The 24,190-nt window shown below is 35.2% G+C and overlaps 2 protein-coding genes across 2 annotated transcripts in view; one reads left to right on the top strand and one right to left on the bottom strand.

Moving 5' to 3' along the window:
- LOC123866872 (calcium uniporter protein, mitochondrial) overlaps nucleotides 1-24,190 on the top strand; it is a 199,945-nt gene that overhangs the window by 5,511 nt on the left and 170,244 nt on the right. The window contains exon 2 of the mRNA XM_045908620.1: nucleotides 1,188-1,296. Within this exon, the coding sequence (XP_045764576.1) occupies nucleotides 1,188-1,296 (109 nt within the window). The remainder of the gene's footprint in view (nucleotides 1-1,187; nucleotides 1,297-24,190) is intronic.
- LOC123866844 (protein javelin) overlaps nucleotides 1,324-24,190 on the bottom strand; it is a 151,803-nt gene continuing 128,936 nt past the window's right edge. Inside the window, exons 2-3 of the mRNA XM_045908553.1 lie at nucleotides 6,718-7,461; nucleotides 1,324-6,191 (exon numbers count right to left, since the gene is read on the bottom strand). Of these exons, the coding sequence (XP_045764509.1) occupies nucleotides 1,589-6,191; nucleotides 6,718-7,461 (5,347 nt within the window). The 3' untranslated portion in view covers nucleotides 1,324-1,588. The remainder of the gene's footprint in view (nucleotides 6,192-6,717; nucleotides 7,462-24,190) is intronic.

Genomic DNA, 24,190 nt, shown 5'->3' with positions numbered 1-24,190 from the left:
TCAATCTTGACACATTTTGGAGTTCTGTAGAATATACATAAATAATATTATAAACTTATGATCAATATTGAGAAATTCTATCTAATCTAAAAATAACTATTTTTATCTAATTCTTTGTGAGATTAAAATATGCATTCCTGGTGGCATAGTTGCGCGTATGATAGGGGAAGGGTCTCTATTAAAAAAACACTAATATTGACATGCAAGGCGCATGTCAATATTAGTGTTTTTTTAATAGAGACCCTAATATAACCTAAATATAAAGAGAGAAATATAATCGTGATAAATCCCATTAATGTTTTTATTTAACTTCCTAATCCTGTACTACACTTATAAGTATTTGCAAACATCTTGCAAAACATGTTTATGTTAGTTTCATATCTGGATTACCTTTTTTTTTTGCTTAAAGATAAAATTATCAGTATTATCACTATAATATTCGTGCGATGTTTAATTTATGAATCAGTAGCGTTTTTGCATTAAAAATGTGACTTATTTTTAAAATAATATCGATAAGGCTATATAAGATACTAGCTGACGCCCGCGACTTCGTCCGCGTGGATTTAGGTTTTTCGAAATCCCGTGGGAACTCTTTGGTTTTCCGGGATAAAAAGTAGCCTATGTGCTAATCCAGGATATTGTCTATCTCCATTCCGAATTTCAGCCAAATCCGTCCAGTAGTTTTTGCGTGAAGGAGTAACAAACATACACACACACACATACAAACTTTCGCCTTTATAATATTAGTGTGATGCTCATTGTCGTCGGGTTTCGGGTTTCAATATCTGTCTGTCGATAGGTTACTTAGCAACGCTTGAGTGCAAAGGTAAAATTTGTAAGTTTGTTTGTAACTAGGAAGTAATCTCTGGCAACGTTGCTAGGCAACTAATCGACACAATAAAGATAGATTGAATATTTTAAATATTATGCTGAGTACACTAAAGATGTAACGCTTATTACGGCAATAATAAAGGCACAAAAAAGGCATTAGCTTGAGTGGATACATCTGCATTTACTTACCCGAAATATCGCCAACGCATTACGATATTATGAGTACCATGATAAAAACGTGATGATTAACAACACCTTAGTTTGTCCCAGGGTCCAGCTCTTCTTGCAATGCGTGAGCGTGTAATATTTTTGTATTTTACTTACCATTTTAATAGGCCTCTTTCTATTTTGAACAGGAATCATGGTGTCGTCGGTGGCGGCCTGTGCGCCGATCGTTTTTCACTAGCGTATGTGCGCACGGATCTAAAGCTACTCCCACAAAAATCGACCACGAAAAATCTGACGGTAAGGACGTAGTTAAATAAAATAGTATTAACGGAACATTCAATGTGATTTATTACAAAGGGTTAGAGACCATCACCAGGACTATAGCTTTAATTAAAATAATAATAATTATAATCGTTTACTTTAAATTAAACAGTTTACATAAATGCCTAATTCTAATTAAGATACTAAAATATCTATAATTAGCTTAATTTATTTATAATTGTTACTAAATTTACAAGTAATAATTTAAAAGCGTTTGAAACAGGCACAGATCACAAAGTAGTTAAGCGAAAGGCTTTTAAATTACTAACTATTTCGAAGACTTATTACTGTTTAAACTATCGTAACAGTTTTCTAAAACTTCGAATTCTTCAAATACCATTTCTCCAAATTTTCCTGGTGTCAGCTTATTTTGCTCGATGTTGTCGTTCAGATAGTAAAATTTTTTTTCGAAGGTCGGGGCGTCATGTGTTTGTGTAGGTTCGGAACATTCTTGTATGTTATCAATTACTTGTTTCTTTAAGCCCTGTTGCCCCGATTCTTGTATTGTTACTTTAATCGTTTTAGTATCTACGTTTCCGTTTTGGCTTTTTTCTTTTGCGTTGTTTGGTTTGACATTGTTATCACCATTATCCTTTTGTTGAAAAGGACTCGTTGCAATACCTTTATTGTAGCTTTCCAAGCGGCAGATTTTATTTTTTACGGAATTTTCATTTTCATTGATCAATGGAGGATCCTCCTTAGAACTCTGTTTTCTAAATTTTAGTCGAGGATTTTTGCTTTCATCAGCTCCAGTTAGTTCCAGTCGACTGCTACAACTATTAGATTTTACAAGCTTAAATTTGAAACCTGGAAAACTTTCTGTTCTTTTGTTTGTGTCTTTGATTTGATTTGATACATAATCTGCTGAAGCACTAAGTGAGGCTTTTTCGTATAGCATTTGTTCATGCTTATCTGCTACTAAACACGAACATTTTTCACCTCGACATTTGGTTTGACATGAATAACAATCTCTACTACAGTTTTTCTGCAGATTTTTAATCTCTTCCATTATAGCTTTGGTCATCGGACTAACTGTAGAACCAGGTTTAGAATTTAACACCTTTCCTCCATAATATGTAACAGACGTTCCACAATCCCGTATTTTTTTAAGGATGTCTGGACTTACGTATTGACTTTCGCAACAAAAGTCTTGACTACCTGAATCGCATAGATATTCATCACTAGAACTATAAACATTATCCTTAAGAGCTTTCTGTGAATATGGACTGTGACCGTCGGTTTCGTATTCATTGTTTGAACTCAAATCTCCACTAGATACTCCACTCGATAAGCTCGCATTGTCCCACTTTTTATTACCAAAGTTCGTTTCAATAGTTAATTGTCGTGTTATTTTTTTCCTTCCTCCAATTTTACTACTCTTTGTTTCTTCAATCAAATTTTTGTAGGACGTAGCTCGTCTTGTGAGTCCGGCATTTTCATCGACCAGTGGAGGATCATGAGTCATTGGGCTTTTCATTTTCAACGTATCTTCAAATAGATTTCTTACTTTCTTGACAGTATCTGGGTTTGGAAGCTCTTCCTCTATTATTTCTTTATTTACTCTTATAGGGTGATAAAAAAAGTGTCTTCGTACTGCATTTTTTGATTTTTCAACTTGGGAAGAGTGTTCATTTTTCTTCAATAAGATAGGTGATATTTTACAAGTATCCGTTTTTGTTTTATTTTTCGGAGCTGGTTCAACTTTAGTTCTTACGGGTTCAATTATTACTATGTTATTGTTGACTAATAGTTCCTGAAAGCTATAATCTTGTAAATATTGTAAAAGCCCATCAAATTGCGCTTCTTTACGATAGTTTGCTATCATACTATTTTTAAAAAGTTCCGATTTCATTACTTTATATCTCACGTGATCGAATTCGTCGCATCCTTTTTCATATCCCTTGGCTTTAATAAGAGTGGCTTGAGTTTTTTGATTTTGGTTGTCCTCATTACTTAACTCTACGATTTCAATCTCTGGTGTATCTCTAGAAACATCTATCTCAGGTTTTTTAATATATTTAGGATTATCGTAAATTGTTCCACTATTTTCTTTTACTATCTTTTCCACAAGTGGTTCGTCTATTTCTGAATCGCTTTTAACTTTTTCCGTTTCGTCCTTCCACAAATTAAGTTTAGTTTGACTTATTTTTCTAATGCTATCTACAATTTTAACACTTTCCAACGATTTTATAATGCTACCAACTGATACTTCTGGAATACATTTCTTAGTTTCACCACACTCTTGTGCACAGTCTTTATTTGTGTTGTCTGATTTAATTACATCTGAAGCATCTGACCTTTCCGAAATATATTCTTCCTTTTTTTGAAGTTCTGGAGGGTTTTCAATTAGCTTGGACCAATAACTCTTGACAGAATTAATTTTTTCTTGATATTCTATGTCTGTTTTTATTGCATCGTTAAGTTTCTCTTTCACATGGTTATTGTCACCTTTGCATTCTTTGATTTCCTCTTTTGTCTCTAAATTTTGCTCAGATTGTTGATAATTTTTAACTGTTTTGTTTTTGTCTGGGTAGCTGTTAGAGGTCTGTTTTTTATTTTTTGAGTCAATAACTTGCAAGACTTGTGGCCGTGTCATTGCTGATTTATTATTTGGTAAATTGTTATTTAGTATGGAGTCCTTTTTATCGTTTATGATAAGTTTTGGTGGAGGTTTCAGTAACTGTTGCTGACTAGTTTGAGTTGTTTCATAAGATATACTATTCAATTTTGGAATTGTTTTCTTCACGACTTTGTTAAGTTTTATTGTTATAAAAGGTTCTTTTGCAATGTGGCTTGTGTCAAAAGAATTATTATCGCTGTTTTTTATATTGTTTTCTATAGTAGTTTCCTCGTCTCTTATTGTTCGCTTCTGTTCTGAATGTGTTAGATTTATCTCGGTTGGAGATTTTATGTCTAAATTTGTTTTGTGGCTTGTGTTTACTATTTTATCGTTTCTAATAGGTATATTTTGTGTTACAGGTGGATTTATGACGATCGTTTGATGACCACTTAAAGGTACAATCGATATATTAGATTCCGCAGAAGTCTTGAAAGATTGCACTCTTGAAAGCAATGAGTGGTTTTTAATTTGCTCGCTAAATGACAGTTTTGTAGGCGATGGCTGGCAAGTTTTGTTTATTCTTTTGTCTACACTGTTAGGACTTGGAACACGAAAGTTTTCATCTTCAGCAGGATTACGTTGACGCAATGAATAGTGCTTTTTTATCCCCGTATTAACTTTCTGAATTTTTACTGAATTATTAATATTATCATTAGAAAATGATTTTAATATTCTAACCTCTGGTTTGTAAGAAAGATTCTGAGCGATTTTTAAACTTTCAGACTTTGTTATGATTTTATTGTTTCGAATAGTACCTTCAATTTCGTTTATTTCTCTTTCGTTCTGGTGGTGATCTAGATGATAGTAGTGTGAAGTTTCATCTGGATTAGAACTATCGATAGTAATTATAGATTTTAAGTCGTCTTCAAGCTTGGAAAAGTTTTGAATAGCTTGAGAGTCTGAATTTTCAAGCGTTACGTTTTCATTAAGAATGTTATCGTTGTTGTGATAACTTATGTTTATTTTGTTCAGTTGGCCATAGTTTTCGTTACTTTTATTTGATAATATTTCTCTAAAGTGTGTTTGTGCTACTTCGTAAGTATTTTCACAAGGTATGTCTTCTGGATCTTCTTCTCTTAATTGAGCATCAATTCTTTCTGATTTTCGTAAGCATTTGCTTATGTTTATGTCAGGTAAAGAATAGTACTGATTTTCTATAATAGTAGTTACGAATGGTTCAGTTGTTATATTTTTTGAAGATGTGCAATAAGTATCTTGGTTGTAATCATGACAACCTATGAAGGTATTGCTAACATAAACTTCATTGGTGGGTGTTTTTATTTTTTCTTTGATAGTTGAGTCACTAGTTTTACTTAAAAAGGAATCACGTCTTATGTCTGCAAATGTTGCTTTTTTATGAACAGTTGTATAAATAGGATCAGTTTCAAGGTTTTGATTTTCAGAATTTGATGTCTGCGAATGTACAAAACTGTTTTCTTGAAATTGTGAGTCACAGTATTCATCAATTTTTTCAGCAAGCGAATTTGCCAAGTATTCTAGTTTGTGGGACTTGTCTGTCGAAGAAGCGATGGAGATAGATATGTATGATGTTATACTGTCAGCTTGACTAGATATTGTTTCGTCGTTCTCAGAAAGTACAGATTGGGTATCACAATCTTGTTTATGTCCAGTGTTTATATTATAAGTTTCAGTGTTTAAATTTTTATCGCCGTTTAACTGACCTTCTCTCGTGATTTCGTAAGTGTTTGAGTTGCAAATTATAGTGGGTTGATTAGATTCTGTTATGATTTGTTCACTTTTTGAAGTAGGAATGTTATTATTAGTCTCAGGATCTATAGTTTTAGATATCTGTTGAGTTTCGTTTTCACTATCAGGATCATCAGTAGTAATGTAAAGCTCTTTGCAACTATTTGGGGATCTATCAGTTTCAGGGGAGCTATCTTTGTAATTTTTCCGATGTGCCTCAAAATTATAGTGTTTTCTTACGTAGTTGGAGTCCAAGCTATCGATTTCACTAGGATTGCGTGAATGTCCAATGCTATCTTCTGATAGATTTGTTTGCTTAGTTTCTTCGTTTAAATTTGCCCAACTGCCTGCTCTAGAGTGTTGACTTTCGTCGTGTGATATAACGTCTTCTTTATCCGATTTGCTTTCTGAGTTATTATTTTGTGTAGGGGATTCTTCGTCTACTCTTTGTTGGTTTATGTCCGCGAAACACGATACTGTACTATCAATATAAATTCCCTCCAATACTTCTTCTTTTGTTTGGTATTTTGCACGTCCGGTTAATCTGAAAAAAAAAAACATGAAATTAAGAGTAAAGAATTCATAAGTAAGCTGGCGACTGACTTAAATATAGATTAATTAAAGGACATGGACTACGTTACAATATTGACCTAAGCTGCTCACCGCAATCTCCGCATATATTTTTAGCAGCTAGATGCTGTGTATGAGTGCGAAAGTAACTTTGCCTGGCCTTTCCACAGCTCAACCACTTAGTGAACTTAGCGAGAGTTACAGAGCTAGCTTGCATTCTGGAGAGGGAATAGAATATTTTGTATCCCGCTAAATCAAAAACTAAATAAAGAGATTCCAGTTCCCACAGGATATTTAATAACCTAAATCCGCGCGGGCGAAGTTAGCTTGATATTATTTTGGCTCAGTCGCCACCATTACAATTTACAGTACAATACAATAGGTACATAATGTGTTCAAATAAATTATGTATTTTTTTTATAAAATAGCGAATTAGGCTTATTTTATGTAATGATTATGACGTGATATAATTTAAGTAGATAAAATGAAAATGCTTGTACCTGTCTCTAAAACAAGGCTTGTCAAATAAGCGAGCACGTGGAATGAGTTGAGACCTTTTAGCTTTAGTGTGGTTTTGTATTTGAAGGTCAGTAAAGGTTTCTTCGCGTATAACTGCCAAGCTCCTACTTCGACGTAAATTAGACCCTTCGATTTCTTTGTGCTTGCAGAGTCTCCCGTAGCTACCGCTAAACTCTGTGTCCGAGTTTGAGAATCGTTTTTGCAGAAACTCTTCTGCCGCTTTCGACCGCGTCAAGTGTTGGTAAAATTCGTCTTGCGGAAGTTGCACAGGAAGCTTGTAATATTCCGCAAGCTTGCTTTGATATTTTTCGTTTTTCTTGTTTTTGCTATCGCACTCTTTGCCCTTAGATAGTTTGCGCTTTTTGGGTCGTTCGTCCTGGTTTTTCTTTTCTAAGGAGTTCCGCGGCTTATCAAATTCCAAAGTCTCCGTGGGATTCTCAAAGTATTGTATGTCAGCGACGGTGTTCGCCGCGGGCTTGTGTTCGTCCTGACTCGATTTCCTTTCGACGAGTTCTCGAAGGCGGCTTCTTGTAGAACTTGTGGAGGTGACGCTTTCTGGCCGTTTGACTGAATATTCCAAATTAGAGGATGACCGTCTGAAGAGGCTTGTCTTGATCGATCCGAAGTCGCCTTCGTCTTGACAAGAAGCCGCTGAGAAGTTCTGAGTCCTGATACGGTCAACGTGATTCTGACTAGAATACGACGAGACCGAGTCCACCGAGTGCCTGAAACGTAAAAGGGTGTTGGTTAGATTAAGTTGTTTAGTTTCGGACGAAAACTGCGGAGATAATTCTGTTTGCTAAAGATAATAGAATATTTGATATGTTTTAACGTTCAAGTCAAGGCTATGACATCAAGTAGGTTAGCGGATTATGAAGGTCGTGTGGTTAACGAACTAATGATATAAACAGTCCATGTCTACTGTCTACGTACGTTTATTGACAGGCGTAATGCCTCTCTATCAATTTATCATATTGGCTTTCGGCCGTAAGATCGTGTTCACATAATGTTTGCAGTGACAAAGCTGGCGGCTAGCCAGGAGCATTTGGACGCACAATTTACGCATACGTATTTACAAAAAAAAATCTATATTTATATACCGTCGGAGCACTGACCAAATACATTAGGCGTAACTATATATTATGAGAGTTTATTCTTACGATATTAGATTTCTGTGCGTGAAAAGAGAACAACAGTTTTTCGCTATGACTGACTTAACACATAATAGCTGTCACATCAATTATGTTATATATCCAGGTAAGTATAACGGAGAACGGGAGCAGCGTCCTCTGTGCTACTACTACTATGTACAGCGATCACCAACCCCAGCGTGGTGATTATGGGCAAATCCTCCCGTTCGGAGAGGCCTTTAGTTCAGCAGTGGACTGTTATTAGCTATTGATGGTGATGATGAAGTAATAAAACTGAAATAAAAGTCACTAGTCAACCCACCGCGATTCAATCACAATAAGCGCTGAATGGATTTTATTCTAGACTAACTTTTCCCCGCAACTTCGCTCTCCTGATGCATATAGCCTATAGCATTCGGGGATAATGTAACTATCTATCAGTGAAATAATTTTTAGAATCGTATTATTAGTTCCGGAGATTACCCCGTACAACCAAACTTATAAGAAGAGAAATTTTTCAGAGATGAACCTGTAATCGCGTTTTTAAAAAATAATGTATGTATCAGTTTTTGCCTTTTGGTGTAGAAACCAAGGGTTTGTGGAGCGGAAAATGAGAATGCTAGATCTTGTTTTAAGGACTCTGCTATCCCTTCTCACGGAATCCACGGATGGCCTAGGTCAGCATAATATTAGTCTGGCTATTCACCTTGATTAGCCAGCGTCTTGGAGTTTAATTGATTTTATCTAAAGTTTTATTTAAAGTTAATAATTTCGTCCAGTATTGACCGTCATGGATAAACATTTTTCCATTAAAATAATAATATGAACAAAAGTTTAACGTTCAAATGATTCAAAGCGATTCAAAGTTTGGTAGTTTAGTCTGCATGTATTTGAAAGGGTGCCAAGAGTGGCGTCGCGCCGCCGTCGCTAATGATCGCTTGCTAAGTGAGTGGTTGAGCATTGGCGGCACTCCGACAGAAGTATGTGCAACATGAAATATTCGCTAATCGGCAGAATTACTGCAGAATGTGTTTCATCAAACGTTTCTATGAGCTATGTACAGTGAGGTGCTTCTAAAATTACTATTTCCTGAGATGTAAACGAAATTGTAGTAATGTGTTTTTCCATACTAATTTATCATGGTGCATCATCATCATTAACCTTGGGACGTACACTACTTGATATAGACCTACCTACCTTAGCCCCCTCTGCAGCCTTTCTCACCCAGCCACATTCTGCCGATTTTATTATTTACTAGTCGATGCCCGCGACTTCGTCTGCGTGGATTTACGTTTTTCAAAATCCCGCGGGAACTCTTTGATTTCCCGGCATAAAAAGTAGCTAATGTGTTAATTCAGGGTATAATCTATCTCCATTCCAAATTTCAGCCAAATCCGTCCAGTAGGTTTTGCGTGATTGAGTAACAAACATCCAAACATCCACACTCTCACATTTGTAATATGTTTAGGATTAGGATTATCGCTCCATCGTTCCGGAAGGCACCCCACACTACGCTTATTCCTATAAATTAATTTAGAACAATACTTACTAGTAGTTACAATACTTGCTACTACTTTCACCAGCTTTAATTTAGAAAATTTGTACTGGTAAATGAGTAATGATTTGTACCCTGGATTTTAAACTCATTATAAACAACATGGCGCGTAACAACAAGTCTACCAATTTTCCTCATTATTAAGTAAGGTCAGGTGGGGTAAGAGGGACGCGGGGGGAAGAGAAACTGTAACTAATAAAAAGAAAACTATAACGGCGAGCTCTATGGTCACTACGTTGATATAACAGTATTAGGCGTAGTTCATATATTCTTGGATAAATGGCGCTACAACACGGCAGATAAGCAAGTAAAAGAGAGAAAAAAAAATCAGTTGTCAAACTAAAAAAACCAAGACCTAGCTGCGTTCCTTGTTTGTGTTATTAAAATATTAAAAACATCAGTTTTGCGATTGATTGCTATGGTAAGTGTAATTATTACGTTTAATCTTTATTTTCTACGTATTGTATTGTTTGTAGTGTGTGTTTTTAGTGCTTTTTCGATGTCAATAAAAACATAACCTTCAAAATGGCAAGCTGGGAAAGAGGAACGGCTGTACTAGGTTAAGAGAAACATATGTTCCTCTTTCCCGGTTTCAGGGGGTAACAAACATTTTTAAAATCCACTAAAATACCGGCTGACTTTTTAAGTACTGGCCAAGATTTGTAGGATAAACCTACCTATGAATATGAACAACTTTTTCTAAATAAAAAGTCAGCTGTTCCATACAAAAGTATCGATCAGCTGTGACCAAAATGTATGAAATACTTAGTAGTTTTTTTTTTCGAGTACGAAAGTTAGTCCCATACAAAAGGTTAAGGTTTATCCTACAAATTTTGGCCAGGTTTAAAAAGTCAGCCGGTATAACACGTTCCGTAAATAGCCATGATTTGTTTAACTGTTTATTTGTTACAGAAAAAGCAAAATGCCTCGAGCTTACGAAAGAAAGACCGATAGTAGTATTTCACTACGAATGTTATTGTTTGTGACAGTATTTTTGTTGTGATACATTGTTGTTTACAATTACGCGTATAGGCCAAAGTGAGAAAAGTTCAAAATTGTTAAAGTTTGTTTTGTTTCTTACGAGTTAATTTTTTAAACTGTAATTAAGTAAAGAAATTTACTAAAACCATATCTGTTTTTAGAATACATTTCTATCCCCACTATTCCGACCAATATTATAAATGCGAAAGTCTGTCTTTCTGTCTGTCTGTCTGTCTGTATGTCTGTATGTCTGTCTGTCTGTCTGTCTGTTGCGTTTCTACGCCTAAACCACTGAACCAATCTTAAGAAATTTGGAAGGTAGGTAGCTTGACACCCGGGGCTAGGGGCATAGGCTTCATTTTAACCGATCACGGGACACTAAAGGGGGTCATGTTTTGAAAAATTGTGCCAAGCGCGATATAACCAAAACGCGGACGAAGTCGCGGGCGGAAAGCTAGTTTTTAATACGTTCATTTAATACCAGAAAAAGTTTAGCACCTCTGACCTTACCTATATGTTCCTGTTACCCCAAATTTCGTTTTTGTATGCTGTCAGCCTAAATAAGACCTTATTTTAAACGAGGTAAGGTTTTCATTCCCTTAACTCAAAAAAAAATTTAATACATGCTATATAAACACTTAAAAACACGAGTTATTACTTAAAAGTATCGAGTGTTCCTCTTACCCCAAATCTCGGGTAAGAGGAACATTTTTATGATCTAGCTTTGTTGCTAAATTGTGCCGTAATTATACGAACAACCTAGTTCTGTATCAAAAAAAATGTTAGTATATTTCAAAAGCAAAGATTTGTTTCAATTAATATCGAAATAAATGTATAATTTTGATAGCTGATGGCCAAAATGTTCACAAACCAGTAAAGTATGTTTCTCTTACCCCACTTGACCTTAATACATTTTAAGTAATATATTTAGGTACCTATTTTCCTCGTTAAATTTTTCCTTCCAAAAATTTTAGGTAGGATAAAATTAACATTTACGACAAATTTGACATGAAATTATCTAGTTTACCCTCATCTGAATTTATTTCGCTCATACTACCGATGTTTCTCAAGGCCCTAGAAAAAGCGACCAACGAAATTACTACGAAGGTTTTACATTATTCAGGCTTTAAGAACGATGTGCCTTTCAGCCGGTAGGACGTATAAATATTTATAGTCCCGAAGATCGCCTGCGGACACCATACTCCGACAGAATGGCATTTGAAACTTGCTCGAAAGATTTCCTCGAGATGAGACGATCTAATGTCCAAACTAACTTTAGTTTTTTTTTTTTAAATTTATAAACTAGCGCTTGGCTGCATTCAGACCTGCTGGCATATGATGAAGCAGTCAAGACGAAGCGCGCTTGCCTAGAATATGCCTATTCACTCTTGACTTGAAGGTACCCATACTAAAATTGGAGGGGAAAACTAAAGTCGGAAGTTGAAAGAAGAAACTCTGCTATTTTGTATCACATTTTGATGTCGGTACCTCTTCTTACAACGAGAATTTTTTCGTTGATATCAAATGTTGCTCTTGAGACCGAAAGCGAGAACGACATTTGAAACTTGCTTAAAAGATGTCCCAATTTAGAGTACAAGCTAAGTTTAGATTTATAGAGGTATTAGGTCCTGTGGCAGCGGTTAAATGATGTTTGCTATATAATTTATTTACCATGTTGAATGAGCAAATAACTATGCATTTGTTATTAAAGTTCGACCTCTTAGATAGGTTGATAAAGAATGACCATTATTTGATCTGCAATTGTTCAAGGTTATAGCTATTTACAAGCTTATGCCCGCAACTTCACGTGCGTAGACTACACAAATTTCAAAGCGCTACTTTACCCCCTTAGGGGTTGGATTTTCAAAAAAATCATTTAGCGGACGTCTACGTCATAATAGCTATCCGCATGCCAAATTTCAGCCCGATTCGTCTGTTAGTCAGCTTTTCCTTTCATGTATTTAGATAATAACCAGTGCATCGACTTCTTTACTAATTCAGCAATGTCTTACTCAATAGCGACACTTACTATTTTATAGACAACCGTTTGTTTCTCAAACGAAAAAAATACACTTCGAATTTCCGTCCCTTCGAAAATCTCTTCGAGATTTCCGTCTTTTTTTGTAGGAAGTTTAAATATTGTGTTCATTATTCATATCAGACCTCTCAATCATAATTTGATTTTTGTATGCCTTCATATCTTGCTTCGAATTTTCGAATACGTTACCGTAATTCTCTTTACATTATTTTTTGACGACCTCCCTGGCGCAGTGAAAAGCGCTGTGGTCTTATTAGTGGGAGGTCCCGGGTTCAATTTCCGGCAGGAGTTTGGAATTTTATAATCTCTAAATTTAAGTCTCTGGTCTGATCTGGTGGGAGGCTTCGGCCGTGGCTGGTTAGCACCCTACCGGCAAAGCCGTGCCACCTAGCGATTTAGCGTTCCGGTACGCTACCGCGTAGAAACCGATCAGGGATATGGGTTTAATGAAACTACTATTCCCCATCCAAGTTAACACGCTTCCATTTTAGTCTGCATCATCACTAATCACCAGGTCGCAGTAAAAGGCTAACAGAATCAGAATTAATAACTCACAATTTTAAAAACCCCCGACACAAAAACCTCTGTAAGAAAACTAGAAAAGAGCTGATAACTTTCAAATGGCTGAACCGATTTTCTTCGATTATATAGCTAAGAACAAACAAATAGAACTAAATTAAAATCGGTTCATTCGTTTAGGAGCTACGATGCCACAGACAGATACACAGATACACGCGTCAAACTTATAACTCTCCCTCTTTTTGGGTCGGGGGTTAAAAAAACCTAGGTATTATTTCCTTATGAGCAATATTATTTAGCAAAAATTTTGCCAACTTTCCGATATAAGGCGCGCGAGATGTTACAATCTATGTATGTATGTCACAACATGCGTGCGTGCATGCAACTACAATTTCCGTTCCGTGCTTAGGTGGTTTTTCTTTATTTTTTAACCCCCGACCCAAAAAGAGGGGTGTTATAAGTTTGACGTGTGTATCTGTGTATCTGTGTGTCTGTGTATCTGTGTATCTGTCTATGGCATCGTAGCGCCTAAACGAATGAACCGATTTTAATTTAGTTTTTTTTGTTTGAAAGGTGGCTTGATCGAGAGTGTTCTTAGCTATAATCTAAAAAAATTGGTTCAGCCGTTTAAGAGTTATCAGCTCTTTTCTAGTTTTCTTGTAGAAAAGAAGGTTAGATAACCGTTAGGTTCATAATATTATGTCAATAGACAAATGTCAAGCTGTCAAGATGGACGTTGCCTAAATACGTAATTATTTATTTGAAAATGATGTTTTGGAAAACTAAAATACTTTGGATCGTCGGGGGTGTTATAAATTTTTAAACTAACACAGTTAAAACACTTGTATTCGTTGTGATTGTATCGGTAGAAATATCGAATTTCGGTTATTTAAGGCGCGCAGGGAGAATATTCCTTGTAAAAATACACCTTAGTCACAAACTCACAACATGTTATTGCTATTCATTTTCCTATTCAGTCTTCACTTATTTTGTGCACAAAGTTAACAAGCTTCACTCGTTTGGGATTCTCAAAATGCATTCTAGGTGGTGGTGTAGGTACGTTCTAGAGAAAACCTACATGCAAAACTTCAAGTTTTTTGACAGGGTTTTAACATGTAGGTAGGTACAGTGATATTTTGTAAAATAGTTGGTTTCTCCTTTATATTATAATCCGCGTGAATTTAAGATATTCTCACCAATTTTATGGAGTTCATCATACCGACAATAATTTTATAGAGTTGATATCTACATTTTATGGATCCAAATTTCGTGTATTGTGTGATGGCTTTCGCCATTGTGTATATTCACTTTTAGTTTTATTAGCTGAGTTCATAAAATTCGCCTCGCTCAGGCTTTCAATTGCAATTTCAATATCGAATGCTACAAGTGGGGAATAAAGTTAACTTTCATAATAATAAGTTACGGGACAAAACTCGTTTCAGGCGTAAAATTGCCTTATATAAATATTGATTCTGAATTCTGATATAACAATCATCGTTTTATCGTGAATTTGGTCGTACCTACTCGTAAAGGAAAAGCTGTCTGACTGACTGACTGATCTATCATCGCATTGCTCAAGCTTCTGGGAGGATCGGGCTTGATAAATAGCTATTATCACGTACACATACGCAAAAAAGGGATTTTTCAAAATTCAACCAGGGGGTAAAATGCCTAGGGGTTTGCGGGCATAAGCTAATAGGAGTATAAAGCTTTCTTGCAAGAAAATACAGTAACATAGGTATGGCAATGGGCAGGACACAAAAACCGATAGACCTTGGGACCCCAAAGTGATCAAATGGCGACCCCGCACCAGAAAGCGCATGACATCAAATGAGTCGCATGGAGCCACTGGATTCCGGCGGCGCAAAACCGTGGCGTGGACGTCTATCGTTTAGCGACGATAATGATGATGACAAAAACATACATAAGTAGACATAAAAACAAGAAAAAAACAATTGTGATAAGGTGCAAAGGTGCCCTTATCACTTACAGGTGTATCTACACTATCATTCATCGTAATTTGGCGTGCACCTGGTGTACATGTGTACAATATCACAAAACACATAAGTTAATTAACTAAACTAAGAAAACGAAATAACACGCTGTCCTTTTCGGCAAGTAAATTATTGTGAAACGGCTTTCACCTAGGTATTCTTTACTTTTATTTTAGTTTTGTGAATCATGAAAATGACCTCTCTTATTTCAACGCTCGGATCACTGACCCATACACCAGACCCTGGGATATAAATTTTGCGGGCATTCCTAGAATTACCTACTACAAATTATTTCTATTGTATAAGTAAGAATCATGTTTTTTTTTCCAGCTTCAACTATTACATATACATAAAATGTTTGTACTAGTAGCAGAACCATTACGGAAATATTGTTTTAATGATATACCTACTCGTAAGAAAAAACACTTACAATCTCTCCGGCTAAAGTAGATAATTTACCATTCTTACTAGTAGCAATCATCGTCATCATCATCATCCCGGTGCATTACTGAGAACAGCTCTCTTCTCAGAATGAGAAGCCAAGAGCGGATTAGCAGACTTTATACATCGTATGCAGTTTTCCTTCACCGCTAAGCAAGCGATATTTTAATTCCATATAAATCCTCTTAAGCCTCAATAGCTCAACGGTTATAGGAGCGGACTGAATTCCGAAAGGTCGGCGGTTCAAACGCCACCCGTTGCACTATTGTCGTACCCACTCCTAGCACAAGCTTTACGGTTAGTTGGAGGGGAAAGAGGAATGTTAGTCACGATTAAAATGGCTAATATTCTTTAAAAAAAAAAAAAATCGCCCCGCACCCCCAGAATTGGAGGTCAGTGACTTAACCTTTAGGCCATCATCGCTAATAGCAATAATGGGCAAGTAGTAACTCGGGGAAGTGCCCACTTTTGCATGAAAACTTGATATTATGTTCTTAACTACCGCAGCGTAGGTATATAGAGGACTACTTCAAAAGCTCTGGCGAGTGGTGTGATACTGATTACCGATCAATACTAGAGACTTGAAATAAAAATCTAGGTATGTTCAATTCATTGCGAAAGTCGATCTCACATTAAGTATATTCTGGTAGATCTCTTGTCACAGTTTTATATTTAGAGATGTGAATATACTTTTGGCGGGTGGGCCATGTCTTATTTTCAGACATCGGCGAATAAAAGTCGTTTCGGTAAACATTGTTGTTTCATTGATGTGTTTGCTCTATGTCAGTTATTTTATTGTTTCACTAAAACAACATACCACATGATAGTCATTGTAATATCAGAATTCAATTGTGATTGCGTAATATTTTTTTTTAACCCCTGACCCAAAAGAGGGGTGTTATAAGTTTGACGTGTGTATCTGTGTATCTGTCCGTGGCATCGTAGCTCTTAAACTAATGAACCGATTTTAATTAAATTTTTTTGTTTGAAAGGTGGCTTGATCGAGAGTGTTCTTAGCTATAATCCAAGAAAATCGGTTCAGCCGTTTGAAAGTTATCAGCTCTTTTCTAGTTACTGTTACCTTCACTTGTCGGGGGTGTTATAAATTTTTAATTTACACTTGTTTACTTTGACTGGCTGGGTTGGGTGGGGCTGACGGTGAAACAAATATTTTCGTCATTAATGACTTAAAATAACAAAAAATTAAAGTATTTATAGAAATAACCTGTTAGAAAAAAACATTTAAGTATATTTGTAAAAAAATATGCATCGTCCGACATCATTATGAATGTCATAATATGGTACCCAAAACATTGGTGCTATAGTCTCTTTGTATTGCCAAGCTAACCGTAGGGCTAAATACATCTACATTTAATTAAGATATTCACTTTTCGAAACATTTTTCTTAATGTTTTCTTATTTTATAGATAAACTGAAGATCTAAGCAAGAAGTAGAAAAAAAAAAAACCAAATTATGCTTCACAATCGCCTTGCTCAAGATAAAGTTCAAGTCATGAACATGATTGAAGAAGTCAAGCTAGATTTTTAAATAGAAACCTTTATCCCATCGACTCCACGTCGATCGACGTTAAGAATCCATGAAGTCCAAGCTAAAGAACATATTTCACCAATACCTGTAATAATATGCGATTAATTTAAATGGACAAAATTTCTATCTAGTGACAAACTTATTTTGCGCATTTAGGTCACAGCTTGCACAAACACTTTAGAAGTACCTACGTTCCTCTGTTCAAGTATATTCTAAGGCTGAGGTCATACTACTGGCAAGGCGACCACGCGGCAGCGATTATCAAAAATAGGGGTGGCCACATCACCATTGTTTAGGGGATTGTGGGAGCCCCTACAAAAAACCTACCAAGTGCGAGTCGGACTCGCGCACCGAGGATACTCGGGTATTTTTCCCAACATTTTGCACGATAAATCAAAAACTATTATACATAAAAATTTATAAACATCTGTTTTAGAATGTACAGGTAAAGCCCTTTCATATGATACCCCACTTAGTATAGTTATCTTACTTTGAAAATTGAAACACATTTTAATTTTTTTTTTAAATGACATAACCACAAATTCGCGGTTTTCAGATTTATTCCTGTACTTGTGCTATAAGACCTACCTACCTGTCAAATATCATGATTCTAGGTCAACGGGAGTCGGGAAGTACCCTATAGGTTTTCTTGACAGACACAACGTACGGACGGACGGACAGACAGAGACAACAAAGTGATCCTATAAGTAGAGAGTTATGTCCAGCATTGGATGTCTATCAATGACGACGATGACGACGAATCCGCTAACATACTATGTAATACCTAATTGCATTGCTCTTCTAGGTATCCGAGTGGCCGACTTTCTTCCGTGATACTCCATTTGCGATTCGTGCTCGCGCTGCATTCTCAATTCATCAATTATCTCGTTACTGATGGGTAGCAACAATTATAATGTAATTTTGTGGTACAATAGTTACAAAGTCAAATGTCTTTGTATAAGTTGGTATATCGATACATACTTAATATTTTAAATGCGAAAGTGACGTGTCTATCCGTTTAACCGATTCTGACGTAAATTGGTACATCCTGGGGACGGATATTTTCATCCCGGATAGACAAAAGTTCACACGGGATTCTTAATAAATCGAAACTTACCTGGACGAAGCCGCGGGCATCATCTTGTACCTAGTGTTATATGGAATTGACTAATCTGCAGCAGATCTATACTAATAAATAAAATTGGAGTGTCTGTCTGTAATTTTGAAATAACTACCTTATGTTAAGCTCATATGGTTATTTGAACGATACCATAACTGAATCACACGTTTTTAAAATTTTTGTCTGTCTGTCTGTCTGTCTGTTTGAAAAGGCTAATCTTTGGAACGGCTGAACCGATTTCGACGGGATTTTCACAGACAAGTAGAAAATTGGCCAGGGAGTAACATAGGCTACTTTTTTAACCGACTTTCAAAAAGGGAGTTGTGTTTTTCTACCTATGTACACCGAAATCTCCGAGATTTCAGAACCGATTTGCGTAATTTTTTTTTTATCGATAGAGGAACTTTGTGACATTGGTTCATAAAAAAATTGGATTCCAACTCTCAATCCTGATGCTGAAGGGGATCACACCATCAATACTGATGGGATTAAGAAACTGTAGGTTATAAATTCGGGACGGGCTATTACGGATAGGCTACTTTTGTCCTGGGAAATCAAAAGTTCCCACGGGATTTCGAAAGACCTAAATCCACGCGGGCGAAGTCGCGGGCATTGGCTAGTCTTTAATAATTTTGCATAGAATTCAGATTATATTCTCACTTTCAGAACTATCAAACTTATCAGCACATTAGGTTCTAAGTTCTAACTTGTAACTTCAGTTTGTGATAACTTAACATTTGGCACATGAGATAGTTTGATAATATTCCCTAGTTGTCCAAGACTTCACTAACGCGTTAACAGGGCTCTCTCCGTCACTCGTTTCCACACGTTTCATACAATCGTAGTTCCAATTTCATTTGAATATTAAGCAACCAAAGTCCATGAAATGCAGACATATTCTAGAAACTAATATCTGTGTCTGTGGTGTTTCAGATTTTTCTAAAAATATGTAGTTTTAAAATTACAGGGGCTCCAAGATTTGTATGAAAATTTTTAAGACCGCGTAACTTTGAAACCGAATATTTTAACAGAAATCTGGAAAACCACAGACATAGATATTAGTTTCTAGAATATGTCTGCAAAATTTCATGGACTTCGGTTGCTTAATATTCAAATGAAATTGGAACTACGATTGTATGAAACGAGTGGAAACGAGTGACGGAGAGAGCCCTCTGTACATTTAGAATTCCAGAGTATTATCGAAGCTCTAAAATCTCGATAGTGTCATTTGAAAATGTCTGTCTGAAAGTTCTATAATAGTTTCTGTAGGTCTCTCGTTGTTAGGTGTCTATAACAATCAAACCTGTCATTGAATAGTTTACTACAAGTTAAATTATTATTATAGACATCCGAACAAGGTTGTATTTAGATTTTATATTATTGTACTTCTAACTAGTTTCTTCAGCATCAATTATTTATTTATTGATTGATTAGTGATTGTTTATATCATCAAGCTGTATAACCGATTTTGACGAAAGGTACAAAGATAGCTTGCGTTCCGGAAACGAATAAAGGCTGCATTTTATTCTAGAAAATCGATTCCCACAGAATTCTGAAATAGCATTTTTCCGTCATATAAGACGTATTATTAGAAAATTTGGGCGTCGCGTAGGTATGTCTGGAACTGTCTCAGACAAAGCTCCTGAAACTTTTTCGGGTTATATAACTTGGCGAAATGCGACTGCAGTTTGAGAGGTATTTTGTCCTCACAAACTGCCGAAGTTCGTTAATAATTCCCGCAGGCCACGCCTGACGACTCTATCTTGTATCTGTTACCTATTTAACTTGCGAATGGATTAGTTCGCGAGTTTAATTACGAGATAAGGTTGAGGGCGGGTTTAACAGTGGCCTTAATATACAATGTATAGGCTCGGTAAATATTGCTAACCTATATTAATTTCTACCTAGGGACTGCTGGCTTAATAGACCTGAACAGATATCCCTCGAGTTTACTGTGAGACTTGTGTTCCTAATTTACTATCTATTACTAAGTACCAAATAAGTATAATATATTAAGTATAATTATTAAGTATCGGATAATGACCACGACTTCGTCCACGTGAATTTAGATATTTTTAAAAATCCCGTGGGAACTCTTTGATTTTCCGGGACAAAAAGTAACCTTTTCCCGTCTATTCCCGGATGAAAGCTATCGCTGAACCTTTCGTCAAAATAAGTGTTAACTTGAGGGTTACAAACATAAAACATGACATTCGTGGTCTCGATGAGGTTTTAGATTTAACTTAATTCAGTTTAGTTTTTAATATTATTATTATTATTTTATTTTTTTAGTTTTAATTTAGATTTAAGTTTATTTTATAAAAAAAAACTCTTATGTTGATGTATGCCAATTATAATTAAAATAAAAACGTTGTATGCACATAAATTTAAAAAACATTACACAATTATATTGCCTCTCGAAATTGGCAATAACGAAGCCCTTTAACTTTAAAAAAAAGGAAAATATAATTGCAGCACTCAGCCAGCAAAAGAGCGTTTTCCATAAAAACCAGCTATTTTGCTCGTTATGTCGTTATCTATATCGTCTTGTACGAAACAAGCAGCGCTCTTGATCGATCTAGACAGCAATATTACTGCTGTTGGCTGCCGACCTCTTTTATCTTGATTAATGGAACAGAACGTTGAAATACGTTGAATTTAGCTTTGATCGCGGCTTTTCCAATGCGTATAAATCCACGAACTTCGACGTTTTGCCTGTGGGATTAGGAATCCATTCGTCAAATGACTTCGTCCAAGCTATTATCAATGGTCCAAGCATGTTGTAGTATTTTACTTTGATCTGATTTGTATTTCTAAAGCTATGTTTGACTGGCCATCATTCATTATTACCGATGCGATTTAATGCTCTAAAGAAAATATCCTAGCTAATTGAGCTTTGCGGTAGAACCGAGAGACATTTTTCATATTCAGATTTAATTGTGTTTTCATTTTCATCCATTATCCCGTTGGAACCCTATTATTTTTCGGGATAAATGTGTGTGTTAATCCAGAGAGTTAATTATTTAGTTAATTTAAATACGTTAGACGAGACAAAAGTTTATTAAAATAATATGTTATACAGGGTTACTGGTAATATGTCGGCAATCTGTTAAGGGGGTGTAGGCGAAGTAATTTGCAACCAAATGACCCCTAATGACCCCTAGGCAAATGTCAACCATTTTCGAGTAATTTGACTTTTTGTGTTTTTTAGAAGAATTTGAGGTATGCAACTTTGAAAATTTATAAAAAAAAACCAATGCATAATTTTTTTTTATTTTTATTATTATTTGCTTGCTAACACTTCAATACATAATAATCAATCATAAAATGATACATATCTTTAATAGTTTTTAAATCACAGCTACAAATCTGTACAAGTTTCATAATTTACACCAGGTGGTCTGACAAAAATGGTCGATTTATGTAAAAAATTACTGAAGAACTTTATCGGCAGAACACATGAAAAACATGTAAAACTTCTCAGCTATCCAACGAGATACAATATGGTACCAGAAATTAGAAATTGGCCGAAAAAAATGCAATTATTGTGAAAAAAATGAAATCGTCTTAAGAATACGAAATAATATCTCAACGTCGAATTTTATGGTAATATTCTTATTTCTTATTTAGGATGAGTAATGAGTTATAATTAATCTTACAATTCATTTTCGAAGTATAAAACTCTAAAAATAACACTCTAAAAATAATGAGAGTTCCAAGAATGACATTTTTAATCCTTTGTGTGAACACGTGCACCAATCAGCGCTCTCGGATAAGAAGAGCTTAAAAACATTATCTAGTGACTGGATAGAAAAAACAAAGGCATAAATAGCCAGATTTGCCTAACATTTTTCAGAGAATAGGATAATAATTAAAGCACTGGCAAGTACAATAACATTAGGTGAAGGGTGGGATCCTTAACTTATTTAATTGTATTGTATTTATAAATTCTTAGACTTAAAAGATAAGACATTTAGAATGTTTCGTAATTTTTGCAAAACTGCAAAAATTTACAGTTTGCTTGTGCCACTCGTACTGTACAAATCATCTCTACCTAAGTTGGTACCTACATCATTGTGAATTTGGAAGTGAATTGACCAGGCTTTTTCTTATGGACTGTTTCTGGCATACTCTGTGATTTGGCTTGTGATTGGACTCTGATTTATTGCTCTCCCGACAATTTGGTGCGTCAAAAGGACTAATGGCTGCAGAAAGAACCCAGTACTCCAATGAGGAATACGCCAATATCCTTTTTTGTTATGGATATTGTGACGGCAATGCTTTGGCCGCTCGCCGTGAATATCTTCGCCGATTTCCTCCTCAGAGGAGGCCCAATTCCTTGGCCAGCAAGATGTCCAGACCTGACACCTATGGACTATTATGTCTGGGGACATATGAAGAGCCTAGTGTACGATGTCTCACCAGTGCCATCAGTCGAAGAATTGAAAATTAGAATAATAATTGCAGCTAATTCAATAAGAACCAATTTGACAAGTAATGTAGTAAAATCTCAATTAAGAAAAAGAATGCGCCTGTGCATAAGAAATAGAGGGTCACATTTTGAAAATGAACTTTAGAATTTAGTTTTAATGGCTTAGTGTAACTTATCTACGTAATTATTTTAAACTTCCTAAACGATTATTGTAATTTTTGATTGCAGACGATTTCGTCTTTTTAACAATAATTGTATTTTTTTTTCGGCCATTTTCTGATTTCTGGTACCATATTGTATCTCGTTGGGTAGCTGAGAAGTTGTACATGTTTTTCATGTGTTCTGCCGATAAAGTTCTTCAGTAATTTTTTACATAAATCAACCATTTTTGTCAGACCACCTGGTGTAAATTATGAAACTTGTACAGATTTGTAGCTGTGATTTGAAAACTATTAAAGATAAGTGTCATTTTATGGTTGATTATTATGTATTGAAGTGTTAGCAAGCAAATAATAATAATAATAAAAAAATTCATGCATTGGTTTTTTTTTTATAAATTTTCAAAGTTGCATACCTCAAATTCTTCTAAAAAACACAAAAAGTCAAATTACTCGAAAATGGTTGACATTTGCCTAGGGGTCATAAGGGGTCATTTGATTGCAAATTACTTCGCCCACACCCCCTTAACGGATTGCCGACATATTACCAGTAACCCTGTATAACAGTAGTACTAATTGACAATTCTATAAAATAAACTCAAATCTAAATAAATACAAAAAATAATAATATTAAATTAAAATATGCTAAAAATTCAAATCCATTCAGTAGTTGCAGCGTGATGCGCGAATAGGCATTCCAAAATGATTTAAAATTTGAAAACATAATATTTAAGTGTTGAAAAATTGAATAAGTATATTATTTCAGATTTCTAACGTTAACGTGTTCTATAGCAATTGCATGTGATTTTCTTAGAAATAGCGTAAAATAGTTGTTTAATAAAGAAATACTTAGCTTCAACCGTGTTTACTGATCATTAAAATATTTTATGTGCGAAAGTGAATGAAAACAACATATCATCAGAAGGCGATTAAAGATGATTTATTTGCTCTTTGAAAATAGTTATACTGACATTTTATGGTACAAAATTACCGTTTTATTTGTTTATATCGATTAATCTGAAAGTGTAAAAAAATAACAAAATTTGTGTGCGTGTTGATTTTATCTTCATGTCATCAAGTTTTAGACAAGATAATATATTTTGAGGAAAGTTTGATTATTTTGGGGGAAATCTGTCAAAAAGTTTTAGTGGTTTTCGAGAGTTTCAATAATATTTAATTATATTTCACAAAATTTTCGCTAGGGAGTAGGGGTGCTGGCTGTGGATTTATTTATAATAACTTGATATTGAATATCCATATTTAATATTATAAATGGGAAAGTCTGTCAGTCTGTCTGTTAGCTTTTTCCGGCCCATCCGTTAATCCGATTTCGATGAAATTTGGTACAGAGTTAGTTTACATTGCGGGGTTGGACATATCTAGGCTTTTAATCTACTTTTAATACTGGAAAATCAACGAGTTCTCACGCGATTCTTAAGAGTTAACTTTAGCCATCTTTATGCAACTTGGTACAGAGATAGGTACCATAGGCTTTTTTTATTCCGCAAAATCGAAGAGTTCCTATGGCATTTAAAAA

Source organism: Maniola jurtina, chromosome 7, assembly GCF_905333055.1.
Source record: "Maniola jurtina chromosome 7, ilManJurt1.1, whole genome shotgun sequence".
Lineage (NCBI taxonomy): Eukaryota > Metazoa > Arthropoda > Insecta > Lepidoptera > Nymphalidae > Maniola > Maniola jurtina.
Note: the sequence above shows the minus strand (reverse complement) of the source record. Positions and strands in the feature narration are given on the sequence as shown.